A 20,520-nucleotide genomic window follows, 5' to 3' on the forward strand; every position below is an offset into this window, starting at 1 on the left:
ATCATTTTTATAAAGAATAAAGTTCCATTATCGTAAAAAAAAACTTAATAAAATGAGAATTTATTATCATATATATTTTGATTTCGTGACAAATTGTGTAATAATAATTAATAATTAAGTAAACATTGAACACTAATTTCAGTATATCTAAAGAAATACATAATCAAGTTCATGTTTCATTTTAATAGACGAGAATAGCCTTGCCTGCACTCACGGTATACGCTGGCGGGGCACCAGTACCTAATCAAGTTTAAAATCTATACCTGGAGCTTAAAATATTCACGAAGTAAACTCGAGTATCCTTGGCATTCTTTAAGGAATTGGGGAACTGGCTGTGTTTTAATTCTAAGGGGATTTTCGATGATTATAGCAAGTCATGTGATATCTAACTTTTATAGTTAAGTACGAATAATATTTGTTATTATTTGTCATAAAACTTTTGTATACAATCTACATTATTCATCATCATCACCATCATTTTAGCAATTATCAGTCTATTGCTGGACATAGGCCTCCACCATAGACTCCATAAGGAACGGTCCAGAGATATCTGCATCCATATTATTACATAATAGTATTTTCTTTTTTAACTTTAGTTTGTTTTTTGGTACAAAATAAAGTTTATACAGCATCAATAACAAAATAGTACTATAATAATACAAAATAGCTTTAATATATTTGTTTTATAATAAATATTATTATATATTTATATATTAATTTATAACTAACTATTAAATTATATAATAATTTAATAGTTAGTTATAAATTGACTAAACCTATGTTAGTAAATCAGCGGTCATGGCGCTCTTGCATAGATAACCTGTCCCACCCAATATTTTAGGATGAGATACTCCATTTTACCAGAAATTGTCTTCAGGACACTGTTTGAGCTAACACGCACCCTACCCAACAGCGAAACAATTCACTTGTGCCGTATTGTGTAAAAATCATCCGTACGCTCTCGTGCAAACATGTGTGATGCACTAGAGCGACGGGGTAGCCCCAACAGTACCCTGAAGGCATTATTATATTGAACTCAAAGAGCATTGTAAGTTGTTATTCCTACTAATTTTCCTAATATTCATTTAATATTTACCATTTTTTTTTTAAATGCGAAATATGACTATCAAACGAAAACTGAATAAAAATCTATTATTTTCTCCTTAATGTTCGATAAATAAAACGATACGAGAGTCACGTGCTTGACTTTCATAATATTGACGTAGTATTGTATAAAATACGTACTAAGCTATGTTATGATCCTCTATAGAGAAACAAAGGATCTTGCAGTATCGTAATATCGTGTTACTTGAAAGAGAAAACGCTGGTAGATACAACATTATCGGCTTTAGTAATATATGCTTTTACTCAGTTTTCTTTATCTTCAATTCTTGATTTCTTTCATAGTTCTATGTGCACAAAGTTATGTATATCTACTCGTAGATTATTATATTAATGATAACAACAAATAACAGAAAAGAAAGATTTTCGAAAGATGCCCTCGTGCAGTCAACCAAATGCAGTCTAGGGTGACTTCTACTAGAAGAAGGCAGAACTTCATTATACGTATGTTGGTGGAAGTTGGTGGGTCTAGATGACTTATTTTTTTTTAAGTAATCAATTTAGAATACTTATTTAGCAGTAAATGATTAAATACTGAAATAATAATAATGATGATGATGAGATTATAATAATTTACTGTCAGACAGTTACAAGACAATAAATTAAACCTTATCTATACTACAAGTAGGAACATTATGGTTACAATGGAAAGTCAGTTTGAAATATTTTATTGCTTATCCTGTTTACGGTCAAGGTCACGTACAAAGAGGGATAAAAGAACAAAGGGGCGTTTAGAATGTGCCGAAAACATAATGCGATTAAAGAATTTTCATATCAAATTTTTGTTTCTTTTGTACGAGGCCTAAAACAAAATATTCAATTACTAACAACAAGCTTTTTCAATATATCTTGCTATGTAAAAAAAGTTCTGTTATGTTTTATATGTACTGATTTTCATTTATTTTATTTTTGTGATGCATACATCACCATATAAACTGCAACAGGCTGAAGTGCTGTATCGACGATCTGGATGACGGGCGGTCATTTATCGTGCATGATAAATAATTTCTTCCACGTTTAATACAATGTGGAATCAACTATCAGCAGCAGTTTTTTGAACAGATACACCATTGAAAGCTTTAAGAAAAGCTTATTCCGTCCATAAAGTCCGGCAACATATCTGCAATTTCTCTGATGTCGTAGGCGTCTTTGGGTTACAGTAATTACTTACCATCCGGTGATCCGCATATGTTATATGTTTGGACATAAAGTCTAATTGACAACGAAGGAACTATGTTCAGGAATATTAAAGATATATTGAGCAATAGCAATGACATACAAGTATATTTTAGGAATACGGTTTTACAGGACCCAACACACACAACAATAATACTTTTTGTTTTGCTTTGAGTATTTTCCGTTTATTATTGAGTAATTGCTCAACATAGAATAGTCCACCCCATCCTTTCTCGTGGGTGTCACAAAAAGGTAAAGGAACTTAATGGTCGAGAGATGACCAGCAGCGTCTATCTTAAAGCGCCTCCACCAAGGCCTAATTACAGTTGCCAATCCTACTGCTCAGCGTGGTAACTACTGGCAAAATCCCTCAGTAGAGGAAGGGCCATGTTCAGCAGTGAACAATTAATGGCTGATGTGTTATAGTTTGGTTAATCGACGTAATTTCTAATTTAATTTCAACCGACTTTAAAAAGAAGGAGATTCCCAATTTAGTTGTATTTTTTTATGTCTATTGATGTCCTCATGACTCCATTAGTTCTGAATAGATTTGGAAAATTTTTGTTTATGTAAAAGGATATAGATTGGTCCCATTAAAATTTTCTCAATATGGATTGAGTACTTTTGGAATTAAAATAACTGCTTTTATCTCAATTAGAATCGGCTTTTTTGTGGGTAACTACCTTTATTTATGATCTTATGCCAATATTAGTTGCTACCAAATATAAGAAGGTAAATATTATTAAATTAAGCTGAGCATCGATTTTTGCCATTGTATTTCAGAAGTCTCAAAGTCATTAATATTCTTCATTTGTTATTTCTGAAAATAAAGTTTGAAAATTGTACTAGATTTCGAGAGTCATGCGACGCAGTGAAGAAAACATTCAATGTATCATATTAAAGCACCATTCGCATATCTCCGGATTAAATATACCTGAGATCCGACTCATCCGGCCTTATAGTGCTCCATCAGGGACTTACCATACATTACTCGCAGTCACAGATATCGGGGAAACCAATATTAATGCACTCTGGTATTTTAGTACGAATATTGAGGTATTCGTTGTTTTACTGAGGAATGACAAGTAATTCGAATATCAGACAGTTCATTTCACATACAATACCACAGATTTAGACGTATAATATGACAAAATCTTTACGTCTATATGTACGATGTATGTACGAGTATTCGCACGATTCTGAATATCTAAATATATTTGACGGAGTCTATGTGAAAACGTTTTGCAAAACAGCGACTTCAATTATAATAAAACACATCGACTAACAAATATATTGTTATACAGACACATTAGATTGATAAATTTTCAACTAATTTTTTTCCATCCCATATGAATACTAATGTTACCTAGACTCGTAGTTGTGTGAATGGTGCTGAAAGCTATCATTAAGAAATTCATCTGAAAGGATGGCAAAGAGTACTAAACGAGTTCCATTTATGACGCACATCTAGTTATCTTATTTCGTCGTAAGTACAGAAACGAAGTTACATGTGTAGTCGTCACTTAAGCATCTCGCCTGAGGGATTTTATTGAGTTTGAGTGTGCTCTTAAAGGCAGAGTCCTGGGGAGTATAAGATTTTGCTGACGTCATTTATTCATCGCGTATTTGATTAATGTTCTTCATTTTTCAATAATACAGCTTTTTGATAGAAGACGTCACTTGAATGTTCTTATTTTCTCTTGATTTTCTATAGATTTATGGGTCTAAAATAATTATTATATCATATCAAATAATAAGGATTTTTTTCTATAGTTGTAGATATTAAAAATTTAAATCTTTTAAACAATGTGAACATAATGTGAATTAATAACTCAACAAGGTTATATCGTAGGTATATAATATGATTAATTGATATTTTTTTTTTTTATAAGTTATTACGACGTTATTATGAAGTTGGTACACTAAGCTGACCAAACAAAACAGGAAAATTTAGTACAAATCCAAGCTTTTTTTTTCTTAGTTTTTTAATGTTATAAGTACATTGAAGAATTTTGTGAGTTTTAATTAGTAATTAATTTTAAACGACATTGTTACAGTTTATCAGTATTTTAAATAAAGTGTTGTGAGTACAAAAATGCTAAACCAAACCTAAACTAATATTGAACCTGATAGTATATAAGCTCCCGGCTGGCTTGACAGCCATTATTCAGCTGCCAATGTTGTAGATGTTAAGGGTTGATGGATTGAATACTGGCGAGCGGTGACCTAAATATTTTACAGAATAGAGCTCTACTATGTAGGTACTAAATATCCTGATATATAGGTAAAAATGTTGGCAATAATAATTTTATTTTTATTCTTTGTGTGAATAGAAAATGGAATTGTGATTTTTAGTACCTAGAAAAGATGATTCTTCGAAACGTGGCATCCTTGTCGGAAAATGTTTTTCGTTTGTAGGAGCGGACCTTTTTTTTTATCGAAAGGAAAATCTTCAATGAGAGATCTGTTTGCCTTTAGGCTACCGAATATGTACCTACTGTGGAATTCTAAAGAAGAAGTTTATATCAAACAAACGAATCCTTGGTTTTCTAATTTTTTTTTTATTCTACTGGATTGGTGGACAATTTTATATATTGTTTTTCACATTAATCTATTTAGTTTTGTCTTGTAGCTCCTATGGCATTTTATACTTTTTTTTTTAATTTTTTATACAAATATAATTTACTAATATAAATACCTTTACCATCTCTCCCTTAAAGAAAATTTCCAAATGTACTAGTTATTGTTATACTTGTAATAATTATAATTATCATCATATCAGCCTTTAACTGTCCACTGCTGAACACAAGCCTCCCCCTAGGAGGGTTTTGCCAGTAGTTGCTTGGCAGGCGAATTGACAACCGCAGTTAAGCTTTAAAGCTGTTTTAAGAGGAACGCTGCTGCTTATTCCTCGCCCTCTTTAGTCGCCTTTTACGACACCCACGGGAAAGGAAGGGGTGCCCTATTCTATGTCAGAATTACATGAACGTATAGACTGGTATAAGGTACTTACATATGAAATTAGCGTTTTGTCGTACTGACCACTTTGATCTGAAATATCTCCTCTATGGTTAAGAATTCCAAATTAAAATTTATAAATTCATTTAATTTGAGTTTTGAAAACAGTCATTTGTTTGTTTGTAGGCCATGCCTATGCCGGGACCACACGGGAACTTGTAATAATAATATTAACAAAAATACTGCTAATATTATAAATGTAAAAGATTGGATGTTTGTTACAAAATCACACTTAAATAGCTGGATAGATTTGAATAAAATTTTATACAGAGATAGGCTATATATTAGATTAACACATTGAACTAACGAAACGCGTAGTGGAAATATAAGACAATAGAGTGTTATTTTAAATAGATTTGCTGTTAAGGATCGTGTAACTAACGAATTGCTTGCATAACTTTTATCATACTTATACAATTATTGTATAATGTGAACAGCTATAATTCATGACCTGTATCGCACTAGTTCTATTTATCTAACCGCCTGGATCGCTTTTATTAAACGAATTCTTCTTACTTGCCGATTGGAAATTCCCAACGGCCAGAGAGAATTCGATTAAGCCTGTCGTGTCGTATGCCTGCGCCTTGTTTATTCCTCTGATACTAATGAAATGTGGTTTCTATTGTAACGTAGTTTATGTTTAGAAGATTTATTCAATGCAAGTCGAAAACTCGCTGCTTTCCTCGCGTCTGCAATGTATGTGAATTTGGTTTAATAATACTATATTATTTAGCAATATTTGTTAAGTCACTTGGTCACTATGGGTGGCTGTATGACTTATCATGGCTACTTTTAGTGGAAAGAGTAAGGATCAATATCGGCATTTCTTTATTGGAATAACAATTTTTCCTTTTCATCGTCATATCAGCCTTTATATGTTCTTCACTGCTAAATATTGGTCTTCCCCTATTAGAGGAGTTTGTCAGTAGTTGCCACGCTTGGCAGGCAGGTTAACAACCGCAGTTAGGTTTTTAGTGATATTGTATGAAGGACATATATATATATATATATATATATATATATATATATATATATATATATATATATATATATATATATATATATATATATATATATATATATATATATATATATATATATATATATATATATATATATATATATATATATATATATATATATATATATAATCTGCGAATAACAGTGTGTAAAAGAGTATGTTTTCTAAGTTCCGTCAAGTGCCGACAATCACGACCATTAATGTATCAATTTTCGTTCACAGATGCCTCGTCTCGAAGTTATTCGACGTGTGCTCAAAGTCCACACCTGAGCAAATGGAACAACTTGAAGAGATCCGAATACCCTGGGGCAGCGGCATCGTCGGATACGTGGCCGAGAGCGGCGAGCCCGTCAATATACCTGATGCATATAAAGTAAGTTATCAAGTTTGAAGAAATAATATACATACATACATATAAACCTGTCACGTTTGTCTCCCATTAGGGTAATAGTATAGTATAAGGTTCTTCAAAAAGGGCATATTAAGTTTACTATTTTTATCTCGCTCTTTTCTTGTGGACTAAAACATTAAAAATTGCAAAATTTTATTAAATTTAAATAAAATTAACAGAGAGCTTAAACTTAACATTGAATTAATAAAACGCATAAATGGAAATTTTACGTGGTTTATTCGCAAGTAATAATCATATTACCGCAGATGATATAATAATTTTGCAGAACTATAAAAACATTATTAGTGTTCACGAAACACAAATAATGGAAGTTTTAGTTTATTAGTTTTTCATCGATAAAAATAAATACGTACGCGTAACAATTGTTTATACTTCATTGTTAGTGATCTCTATTACAGAATAATGAACTATTTTGCGTAGAATTCGAGTAGAATAATGATAAATTGTTAGATTTTTTTTTATTTCTTTGATTGATTATATAATAATACACATGTACAATATTTTTTTTAAAAAGTTATATGTTCGAGTACAGCAGAAAATAAAATTTGTTTTATTTTTCAATATCTTCTTTATGTAAGATAGCTAGCTTATAACATAAAATTCGTATTTTATTCTTAGTACGGATTTCAATTTAGAGTATGAACTTTTCTAAACTTTTTATGTCTAAGTATTTGGTTTGCATCTCCACATGTCCGATGTCTCGAATACAGTATGTCTGTATATATTTTAAAAATAAACAGTTAGTGTGATGAAATGGTACTTAATATTTATTTAATCTTTTAGCAAATTCTCCAGCAATGCCATATACTATTAACGAACTAAATTGCAATAGGTTTTACGAGACGTTGTATTCAAATGTATTCGCGTGCTACTTTCATCACAATTGCAAAGTACAATGCCTCCGTCTATCACATTTGGGTTTATAATCTCGAGCATATTTATTTGTCTTTGGTTTTAAATTATATTTTTATGAGGAAACTATTTAAAAAAATAATTCAAAATATTTGCAAAATAATAATATTCCTGCAAATTACATTTACTGCTATGAAATGATGAAGAATATCCGAGAATGTCATCATTTAGGCTCGTATGTCTATTCAACGAGCGAACGATCTTTTGTGCAGTATGTGATAATAGAAAATAATGAGATATTAATGGTATTTCTGAGGCAATAATATGGATGAAAGCATGGCTAATCGAGGAAACTGCGCCTTTATTGTTATTAGTTAAGAATTGGGAAACAAAAATGAATGCTACGTTAGTTCGGGGTGTGGAAAGAATGTCTGATGAGTAAATGATTGGAATTGTGAAGGTGGAAGAATGTATATATCAGGGAAAACCTAGACTGACCAATCAAACTTAATAGATACAATCCAGTGTGTATGCTAGATTTAAGAAAAAAAAAACATTGGATAGAAATTTTTAACAATCCCTTCTTTTTGATTACATTGTAAGAGATTTAGCGTAAATATTCTCTAGACATTCCATAGTCTAGATAAAATTAACTCTTAGATGAATTACTATATAACTTGAAGACTGTAAAAGAAGGATCTACAACTTTTTTATTTAACTTTTAAATATGCTTTTACGAGAACAAGTTCAGTTAAAACCGGACGTTTTGATTAATAAAACAATTTTTAAAACATAAACTGGTTATGAGTTTGAAGACATGTTTATAGTTCTTCAATTTTACTTCAAACACTTTCCTCCTTTAGTTTGACCTGCATTCAGTTGTTTATTTATTTATTTTTTTGTTTTGTTTACATAATAATTATAATATTAGAAAATTATGGAGCATACTTATATGGACTTACGCTTTCTACAAGCGTAGAGTTCGTTTGTTTTAAACTGTAATTGACGTGAAAAAATTCTAATGTCTCGCTGCCTCTCCACATTAGAGTAAGATGTAGTGTAATTATTATCATAAAGGACAAGTGCCTTGATAGAGAATTTTATTTCGAGTTTTCCTTCAAGTCGATTTATTCGAATTTGATAAGCTAATTACTTGGCACTGATACAGTATTTTAGCTGATTCAAATAATCGCAGTTCACAGTTGAAGTTCAGAGCAAATCATGATTAATATTGGCAATAAAAACGACTGTGATAGGGCGGTGCTCATAAAACCTCAAGCTTTGCTGTTTGTTATATTACTGAATTTATAACTAAACGCACCTGCTTGGTAATTTCTGAATAGCTCCGTATCAAAATTTATGATTTTCCTAATTGTGCTCGAATTTTCATTGTAGTTACAATTAAAATAATTTATAAAAAATATAGTTTTTCTTTATATACTTAAAGATGCATTTTTTTTTATTAATGCGAAGGCAAATAAACTAACAGTTCATCTGATTGGAAGTCCATCTATGTATATTTGTAACACAAACAAGATTGCAATTATGTTGGCATATGTGGGCTTGTTTATTGTTATTATTACGCAGTAGTAAAAACAAATGTTCAGAAGACAAACTTAAATGATACTTATACCAAATACAGGATACGGGAACTAACAGGATTTTGTAAGTATGATAAACTAATTTATGGAGACACAATGTAAAACTATACTGCGTGTTTCACTGAATCTATCCTAAAAAAGCATCATAAGGTATTAAATTGATTACTCGATTATAATTATATTATGTATATGTAATAATTTCATTTAAAATTCGTTCAGATATTGTCTTATGATACGATAATAAAGAGACAGACTAACATCAGTTCTAATAACTATATTTTATTTCACAAATAAAATATTTCCGCTTACCATCAGATGGGCCATTTGCTTGTTTGCCACCTCAGTGCTATTAAAAAAAAAAACGATTTCAATCGTTAACACTCATAATAGAATAAAAAAAAATAGATATAGATCGTGGAATCGTATGTATAATTAGCGAAGAAAAAAAAAATAAAGATTAGAATCTAATTATTATTCCACGATCTAAATTCAAATATTTCTAATCTAATCTGTTAATAAAATATCTTATTGTTCAGTCGAGGTCCGTTTTATTCGTTTTAAAATAAGAATTTGGGCATTATTTAAAATTTGTTTATTTCCAGATTCTTGTTTGTGGAAAATTAACCTTTCCTAGTAAGGGTTTGAGACTACCAAAATACCTGTGAGATTACCAAAATATATGAAAGTAGATAACAAATTTTTGCATGTTAAACACTGAAATCTTTGTTTTTTCTAACTTTCTTCTTTGTGGGAAATTAAATAATCCTTTACCTTTCCTAGTAAGGTTAATTTTGAGTTTATTAGAATGTATAAAAATTGAAAACAAAAAACGAAACGATAATACAAAGGGTACTATCGTTTCGTTTTTTGTATTCTACGAGCAACCATTAAACAATGACAATGCCAGGGCTCGCTCCCTCTATTATACAAACAGTTTGCGATGAACACGACTGTAGTAAGGAAGTTTAGTTTCACATCCACACTTTTTACTGTCCGGATTGGCGTGATCTTTTATTCCGACTTGATGGAGTCATCATAACGTAGAGCGTGGAATTACTGAATAATATTCTGTTGAAGAGTTTTTATTGCCGAGTAATTTTCGAGCTTACGCAATACAATGTGTCACTAAGACTCCTTTTCATTCCTAAGTTGTTATAAGAAGCTACTCTGGGCGAAATACACCAGTGTAGAAGAATGTAATGTTTTGTTGCGATAATTCAGTGCGATTTCTGGCAATAAAGTATTTTTATATCTATAGGTAGGTATCAGTATTTTCTTTAAGTTACGAAATTATTATGAAACAAAAGCGAGTCTTTTTTAATTTAAAACGTAATAATCATCAATATCGGTTCAGGTACGCAGAAATATTAATGAGTTCTGAACTTGTTCCTTATACAATAGTGTATATATATATATATATATATATATATATATATATATATATATACATTTAATAGATATAAGTTTTAGTACCCAATAAAGGTACTTATGTGTGTTCTGTCATAGTAATATTTGTAGTTTTAACTTATAACGGAGTTTTCAGTAGTGCTTTGATTTGAGCTATATAAATCTTTGATTCATTCTACGTCAATGTTATGAATATAAATAAATTTCATTCCCTCTGCAACGTCGTGTGGTATGATCTGGGCTTCATATCCCGTTTTATGATTCATATCATCGTAAGAATTCTATGCGCGTCCCCACCGTAACTTAACTAGTTTGCATTCTTGTACTTTTCGTCCACAGTTACTCTTATGCATATACATTCTTTTATATTTATTAAATAGCACATTATAAAAAGGAAATTATTAAATTAACAAATAATCCTTATTTCATATTTTATTTAAATATACAGCTGAAGTTGTTTATCTATTGGCATCTTATTGATACGTACAATTCATTTTGGTTTAATAAACGCGGAAAAGTCTTGAGATAATGCTTGTATTATAAATTGTGTAAATTTTTTAAAAAACAATTACACAATTAAACAATTTACAACTACTGGCACAACCCCCCAAGGGAGAGGGTTATGTTCAACAGTGTACCGTTAAGGGCTGATATGATAATGATGATGATGAAACAATTATATGGTCTGATATATTCCCATAAGAATAAAGAACACGATATTTCCATAAGCATTTTAATGTTTAGTACATTAAAAGTTTTTTAATGCCTATAGAAATATATTATTTCATATATTATTATATTTTAGTTTTTTTTTGAAGAATTCACTGTTTCCTAAGTGACATTTTGTACCTCAAAATTCTCTTAATAAAGATAAGTAGAGTCTTAATATACATAATTTATTTTCAATGTAGTTCGTAATAAAAAGATATTATCTGCCACAGATTTGAAAATGAAATGAATGAAACACATTACTCAGTCTTATATTGAGTCGTTTATAATAAATTGATGCGAATAAGTAATGAATTCTCAATGGACTCTTCGAAATTGCTTTTTCGTCAAAAATTATAATATGCATTGAATAATAAGTATTGATGTAAATTGCCATTATGGATATACATAAAACTATATACGTAAATATTCTTAATGGGGTCCATTCTGAAGCGCCACTCTGAAAATATATTTTTCAACTTTAAATTAATAATGTTATAACTTAGCGTCTTATATTACGGACAAACAAGAATTAAAACTAAAGTAGTTCTAACCATACAGACCTGAATTTTTTTATTGATTTCTTATGTAACTTAGAATCGTAAACAATGTAATTAGATGCCACAACTATATATTTTTCTCAATTTGAGTATTTTATATTTTTTGTATCCTTTATGTGATGATTCCATATTATTTTTGTCATTATTGGCCTATTATTGATCTTAAATTAATTTATAAAAATTTAAATTACTCTAGCATTATTTGTATTGTGAACTCCTACATAAAATTTATATTTAAATATTTGTAGAATTGGCAAAAATAGTTTTGTCATATAAATAGAGGTATTTGCGGTATTTTTATCTGTCTGATGTTACTGAAATATGCTTATATTGTATTATTTCAATTGGATGAGCCGTTCAGCGGAGCGGTTCTAAAAGTTAACAAACACAATCACGTTCACGTTTATAATAATAGTAAGGATTATAAAGTTTAGTTCATAAATACCTCAGTAGGTACTGTAATTCTAAGAATTTTTGTAATAATGATTTCGCTGTAATATGAAACTGAAATTTTACTTTTAGATATAGAGAATGGCGTATACTTTGTTCCATTTTATCTAGTTTGAGATTGTATCTTATGTCTGAAGATGAGAGTAGAATCTAGATATACTGGAGTGAATGTATAAAGTTATTCTTGGTTTTATACATTGTAGTTTAATCTTTGATTACATATATCCCAGAAAAATATAATGCTGCACTGGGTTTACGTACATGGAACGTTAAGGTTTATTATCTTTAAAAGTTATTTTAATTATGTACTTGTTATATATACTACTGCATAGTGAATCAGTATGTCGAAACTTGACTGCATGTTTGATGATCCTAAGATCGAACTCCCTACAAACATCTGAATTTGAAAATTTATTTATGGTTAATTTATTAAGTGGTTTGCTGCGTACTTCGGAGAGCACGTATATGTAAGGCCATCGACCAATAAGTCACGTTAGAAGCCTTCATGTATTTCCATTTGATCGCTTTTTATTCTTTATTATACACAAACATAATGATAAAAACAAATAAATTTAAATGTAATGTACAAACCGAGCTTATCTCCGACAAGAGATTTCTTCCAGCAAACCTTTTCAAGTGAATTAAATTGTTATTTTAAATTAAAAATAGACAGTCATACGATTTGTGTACATTGCGTAAAGATATTTGTAAGATAAGTAAAGTTTTTCAACCGAATTCAAGAAGGAAGTTCTCAATTCGATCGTATTTTTGTTACCTCATAATTCCGCCAATTTTCAACCGCTTTAAAAAAATATTTTTTGTCTGAAAGGACATATTTACAAATTGGTTCCACAAAAATTTTACCAAAATTAGTTCATGAATTTTGTTTATAAATCAAAATGACTGGTTTTGTCACAATTGAAGTCGGTTATTTTTACGGGCAACAATTTTAAATTAAATGACTAACTAATAGTTTACATATTAGAAAACAAGTTCGAATATATTTTCGGTATCCCTGAGAGATCGACCTGCAGGTCTACTTTTGAATTTAATATCGATATGAATCCACTCTAATGTCAATAACAACTTTGTACTGCACTCATAAAACAACAATTAGGTATTAAGTTAGAATTGGGATCGGTTTGAAATTTATTTACATTGGCAAGTTACACTAATATGCATACAACAGAACAATATGGAACCATTATATCGCTAGTATTGCAATATCGATCTATTAGAATTTATTTCAAGAGTAACCCCACTGATCTATCTGATCAATTAACTGAGTTGCCGAGACTATCTAAGTTTCATTCATTAGCATATATTTATCAGTCTATCCAAAGATCCAGTAAAATTCATTCATCGAATTGAAATTGAATCTCGGATGTATTTGATTTGCATGCGGTTTCTTGCTTAGTCAGGAATTACATTTGAAGGATCTAATTTACATACGGTTAATTGAATTTGTGTCTATAGGAATTGTGTTTTCGAAGAAGTATTCCTTTGCTATCAGTTTGGTTCATTTATGTATATTTAAAAGTAAAGTACATGCAGAGCTCGTTGCTTGTTCATTTCTTATTCGAATAGCCAAGAAGAGGAATTCTCTCCCAACGTCTGTGTTCTCTGACTCGTATAATAACTTGGGGTCTTTCAAGGCTAGAATGAGTAGACATTATTTGAGTTTGCATATAATATTTAACGCGGAGAAATTTTATAAATAAAATATTAGAAGTAAAAAATATTGTATATTACCTAAATTCGAAGTTTTATATAGGTATTAAGTTTGATTGATACTAAAACATATAATAGATATTTAATTAAATTTGTTAGATATAATGAATACAAATTTAATGTTAGACATTGTAACATATTAAATTGAATTAATTTCGACAAATTAGCTTTGTATTTCTTAATTAGGATGAAAAAAAAATTATGTTATTATTCAGTTTATGGTTCATCTATATTCAACCATTTAATAGTAATTTACTCATCCACAAACATATACCGATTTTTACATTTATAATATTCAATAGTATTTTGGTGAATACAACAAAGCTAACGAGTAATATATTAATCTTTCATAATATTAAACTCGTAAATGTGAAATTAATTTAACCGTTTATTAACTTCGTTATGCTTTACCGGTTCAACCAATTGTCCATGAAAGGTATTCAGGCAGTTTCTAACATTGTGAAGTGTTTAAGCTACTTTTCATTCCATTCAATTAATCATGCCAATAATACAGTCGCTAGCTGAGTCATAAATAATTAGCCCAAGATAAAGTTTAATCAATGTATAAAAAGTTTCGTGTTGACCAGTTGAATCTCATTCAAATATGTATGTAAATCAGTCTCTGTTACAAACATTTTTCATCTAATCCTCGAGTCAGTTTTCATCCGAGATTCGTCACAAGCAGTGAGTGAATATAAATTATTCTTGCCGTCTCCACCCGCTCAACGACAAATGGCGTGCTTAAAAATACTACCCGTCTTTAGTCACCTCATACGTTCGTTGATGTGGGTCTAGCGTCTAGATTTATCAAAGAACTATCCTTTTATCTTGTTCAATCGAAAGCTTGTATCTGACTCAAACCAGTGATCTAGTTTTGTGGATTATAAATAACAAGACCGGTTCTTTTGCGTCACATTTGAATAGTGTTATCAGTTCTTTGTTGTGACGTAGACGTAGTTTACATATTTTTATTATTTTACGTGTAAAGATTATTAAGATGGTTATTTACATACATCAATTGTTTGGTACGTTTTTCATCAGTATCCATTAAATGATCTTTTTTGTAATATTTTTTATTTCTGACTCGATTATTATATTTGTATATATGTACTTTAAGTACGAGATTAAAATATATGCCTCCTTTGTACAGAATATTATATGTATTATCTATTGTCAAAGTCTAAAAGCTAAATGGTTACATGAAATTATTTGCCCAGTATCATTGTTGTGCCATGTGGGAACCTCTATTATTTTCATGTATTTCTTTAGCAATTTTTTTTGTCTCTGTCATTTCACAATTTTTATCAGACTTTCAGTTTGACTGGAATAAATTCCTTGTGTGGGGCAAAACCGCCATTATAATTAGTATTTTCTTATAAACTCTGTATCCTATAATTTAAGATTTTACTGCAAAAATTTACAATACATAATTATTTTGTTAAATTTACTCATTAACAATTCATAAAATTTAGACATAAATAATAATATCTGTATTTTCGATATCTGTATCTCTATAATGATAATTTGATATACATTAGATGCTATCATGGTAATATTTAATTATGCTTCACTTACTAATGTTTACCAGATAATAGTAGTTCACAGATTTTATTTTGCCTATTAACGAGTGATTTTTCCCGTATTCCACTTTAGCTCACCTAGACGGACCATCGGGCTAAAGTCTTGCCTGTAGTTCATTCCAATTCCTCTATGAACCACGATAATTTCATGCGTATGGTCATTGGACTCTCGTGGTCATTCACAGCTTTACGTTTTAATTTTACATTCGAATTAACGGATGTGCGTAATATATTCTTACCGCAGGTGTAGTAAACTAAAAACACCAAATCCCCTTTAACCATTAATATTCGAATGGGAACACCGTTTTATTATGCCGATTTAAATTATGTACGTGATTCAGTTGTATTTAACGCTTTGGTCTGCATCCACCTACATTCCCTGAATTCGCAATTCACATTTTGTTCTCTACGCCGCGATTTAGCGTCATTCAGGCTGTATAATATCCTCAATTAAACTTATTCTTTGTTGATTTTATTTTATTGTGTAGTCTTTCATGTATATTTAAAGAAAATTATGTGTTTTGTATTATTCAGTAATTTATTTGTGAATGAATTGTTTTTGTTTTTCTTTGTGTATTTGTGGTTGTACAATAAAGTTTCATTAAAATAGAGTAAAATGTGTTACAATGTTATATGTCGTGAGCAAATATCGAGGATACTCATGACGTATTACCTGCGTTCTGTTACTCACAGTCATTGAGATGTACTAGAGTATAGGATATAATTTCCTTGCTTTTACTACTCTAGTATGTATTTCAGCAAACGAAAGTTTAGAGAGTCTGCTTTCTAAAAAAATATGACAAAGTGTAAATACTAGACCATGTTTTTGTTACTTATTTTAAGTAGTCATCGGGTACATTTATCAACTGACTTTGAAAAGGAGAAAGTCCTCAATCGATTGTATTTTTTGTACGAATCGTAAGTCTAAATTAATTTTGATGATTATGTTTTTAATCAAAAGTTTACTTTTGGTGTTGATCTCATATTAATATGGTCAAGATTAAAGTCAGTTTTATTTGTTATGAAATAAATATTATCTTCCGTATTATAATCAAGGTCGATTTTTTTCATGACCCGTACAAGCCGATACCATATTTGAGATGAATATAATGCTCTCTGGCCCACCTCCAAAACCCTGACCTTGCCGAGATTGGCAGTACATGCGTGCTCACGTATTCACAGTTTATGCAAACAATTTGCATATAAATGCTTGAGATCGCATCGGATTAGATCATTGTAACTTGAGTATGAAAATATATTACTTGTTTTATTCTTAGCTAGCAGATTGTTCTGTATATTTCCATTATAAGGAATATTTACACTTTTAAAGTGTTCTACGTAATAACTATATTGGCTAATAGGCCAGTGAACAACTGGTTCCAAACCTGAAGAAACAAGTAGTAAAATACGTTTCATATCTTTTGATTATATTTACTGCAGATTTAGATTGACTCAGGTGTTTGAATCCACATTGTAAATATGTCAATGTTGATCCGATACAGCCTTCGTGTAAACGATTGCCATAAACTCAAACAAATAAGTAATAGAATACAGCATTATATATTTTGTCTATATATGCTACAAATTTACATTAAATCAGTTATTTCTTTGAATTATAAACAAGACTATACTGACCCACTATTATCGTTATGTGCATTGATTTGTATATTTTTTTTTTTGGTTTATAATTGATCAAGAAGGTCATAGTTTATTTTAACCTTATTAGTTAATTTTCCACGAAAATAATACGCAGATGTCTTGTAATTTTCCTAGCTGTGCTTGAGAATGCGGTAGAATAGAAGCACAAAGAGATTCGTTTGATTTAATCAACATATCAGTCTTTAACTGTCCACTGCTGAACATAAGCCTCCTTGGGATGTTTTTCCAGTAGTTGCCACGCTTGGCAAGTGGATTAGCATTCGCAGTTAGGCTTTAGAGATGTTTTGAGAGGGACGCTGCTACCCATACCTCGCCTTCCTTAATCGCCTCTTGCAATTTATATTTAATAATTTTAGTAATAATATAATACGAACATAATGATTTCCATGTGCGAATCTATTACAAATGTACTATGATAAAAAACGAGTTATTTAAGCATTCTAAGGCATTCGCATTGATGTTTTAGGCAGATATAGGTACCTGTTTATCTTTATAACGTCTACGTGAGCATCATATTGGATCATGTGAATGTAGCTTTGGTTAGAAATAATTCTACATAAATGGCGCAAATGCTAAATTTGAAAATTATTTGTAAAACAGTAAAATAGTAGTGTATAAAATATAGTATTCGTTAGTATGCAATAGCATTTGGGGTTTTCCTTAATTTTACCCAACTATCGAAGAATGCAGGTTTATATTTTTAGAAATCCTATATCCAAATTCTTGGTGAAAAATGTAGCTTGATTGATTTTAATAAATAGTAATGTTAAATTACGACAGTATAAAATGAATATAGCGGTTAAAGATTATTAAAAAATAAATTACCATACAGATTTGCCATCTTGGAAAAAGTAACCTATTATTTTTCTCCTTTTCCATCAGAAGAGACCTCTATGTTCATGAGTGGGCCCTTAATGGAGTTATTATGAAAACTTAAAAAAATTGCAATATTTATCAACACTGATTTTTTTGTGATTGTCACGTCCTATCAAGTTCTTACGATAATTGAATTTTAGCTTCTCTTATATATAACGTAGTAAAGTTGGAAAAACACATGTGTCTTTTTGCATCACATGTTTTGCTGGTAAATGGAATTTCATTTATTATTACAGAGAAAAGCCAATTAAAGTCACTCTCGTGTCAGTTGGCGATAAAAGTAGAATTTAACCCCCAAGCGACTTCATGATTGCATCGAAGAGCTATAAGCTATTATTACATTTGACACAAGTTCTTACAGAATTTATAAGTATAATATTTTTATACCTGTTGAGTTTTTTCTATCTGAAATTGTAAAAAGTTTACAAAATTTGACAATGTCTGTTTTTTGTAACTTTCACATCTAACCATGTTTTCTCGGTATATAAAGATCACGATATTCATATTTAAAGCTTTTCTTGTATACTTAATACATAGTAAGGTCATAAACGCCGTTTGGTTTTGACATAGAATAAACAACTCCTTCTTTTCACATCTTTAAAACTAACTAACTGCGATTGCCAACTCGCCAAGCATAGCAACTACTGGCAAAACTCCCCTCATGGGGAAGGCTTATGTTCAGTACGTGAATGGTGATGTGAAGAAAGAATGAAAGAGGGACGACATGTTCCTTACATTTCACTAATTGATGATTTTTGGAAAATTATCTTAGTTAAACATATTGAATTATGTGGGTCAAAGCTTTAATGTTTTATTTTAATAAAGTTTCTAAAGACAGGAAGTATTTATAATGTTTACTATACGTAATAAAAGTAAAAATTTCTACGCGATAGAAAAACTTGATACAAGTAAAGACCGCAATTTTATACTTTAAAGCAATAACAATAGAAGTTTACGTACAGAAAGGAAAACTTTAAATAATGTTCTTGCTGGATAGAACGCGTTCTTTAACGATACCAAGAAGTGAATAGTGTACCTACTATTTATATACTTGTATATAGTTTGTGTACTACACAAACTGAAATCGATTGTTTTCTTCTGTGTAAATTTATATGTATAATAATTACCAATTAATGTAATTGGTTTTAATTATTGTCTTTTGTAATTGAAAGCTTTACGTTTAGGAGACTATCCTGGTCTTAATCTTATTTTTTATTATTAAAATAATCTCTATCTTCAGTTCATGACATCATCAACATTATACACGATCGGTTCACAAAATCGTAAATAATCCCAATACCAAGGTTTTGCTTTTTTTTTTTTTTTTTTATACAACTTAGAATGGCAAACAAGCTGACGGTCCACCTGATGGAAAGTGGTAACCGTCGGCTATAGACATGTGCAGTACCACGGACATAACAGAGTGTACTGTTGCGCCCATTATACCCCTCATGCGCTGCCATTCCTGAGGACTCAGGTATTATTCTTCTGTACCCAGTAAATTCACGCCAGTTAAAAAATTGCTTAGTTTACTTTTATATTTCATATAAATTATTATAATCCTGTAGGTTATACACTCCTCGCAAAAATTAAGGGAACATAAAATTTTTTGAAATTTTTGAGTGATTTTCAACAGGCTGTATTTCAGTGAAAAATAATCGTACAGGAAATTTAAAAAAAGGGTTTTGAAGCTTCAAAACTCTAGTTTTCAGATTTTTTAGTGAAAAAATTTTTTGAGCTCCGGTTTCCATGCAATTCTTAAACAAAGCTGAAAATAATTTTTTTCTAAATTTTCTAGGTTTTGTTTTTCACTCTATGGGCATGGAAAAATTTTTTCAAGCTACTCCATTGTATAGGTCTCTTAGTGTGTTTATTCAGCTTCAAAAATCGCTTTGGATGGCTCAATTACGACCATTTGTCTCCGAGATATCGAACTTTGAATGCAAAAGCATCCTTTTCCATTCAACTGCTAATATCTCTGGAACTACTGGTCGCACAGCAAGCGGGCGCCGAGTTTCTTTATCTGCATACAATTTCCAATTAAGCACAGTCAAGAGTTAGTGAAGAAAAAATTTTTTTTTCACATCTAACATTGAATTGAAAAAAGTGGAAAAAAGTGACTTTTTCTCCTTTTTTGGTTACTTGGCTGTATCTTCGCTAATATGGGCGGGAAAGCTAAGGTTTGAGGAAAATTTTACAGTCTATTGTTCCTTAAAGAACCCCCAAAATCCCTGGAGCGATCGGTTCAACGGTTTTTCCCGGACCAATTGATTGAAATTTTGGAAAAAATAAGGGAACAAGGTTTTTGTCCCTTAAACTCACCCTAATCCATTCAAAAATCAATAAT

At 30.3% G+C, this 20,520-nt stretch overlaps 1 protein-coding gene across 1 annotated transcript in view; it reads left to right on the top strand.

Annotated features, from left to right (window-relative positions):
• The window catches only part of LOC113516096 (dual 3',5'-cyclic-AMP and -GMP phosphodiesterase 11-like), a 65,057-nt gene that overhangs the window by 14,826 nt on the left and 29,711 nt on the right, over positions 1–20,520 (top strand). The window contains exon 3 of the mRNA XM_052900979.1: positions 6,560–6,710. Within this exon, the coding sequence (XP_052756939.1) occupies positions 6,560–6,710 (151 nt within the window). The remainder of the gene's footprint in view (positions 1–6,559; positions 6,711–20,520) is intronic.

The sequence above is a fragment of the Galleria mellonella genome, unplaced genomic scaffold (assembly GCF_026898425.1).
Source record: "Galleria mellonella isolate WM207_F2 unplaced genomic scaffold, CSIRO_AGI_GalMel_v1 utg74, whole genome shotgun sequence".
NCBI classification, from domain to species: domain Eukaryota; kingdom Metazoa; phylum Arthropoda; class Insecta; order Lepidoptera; family Pyralidae; genus Galleria; species Galleria mellonella.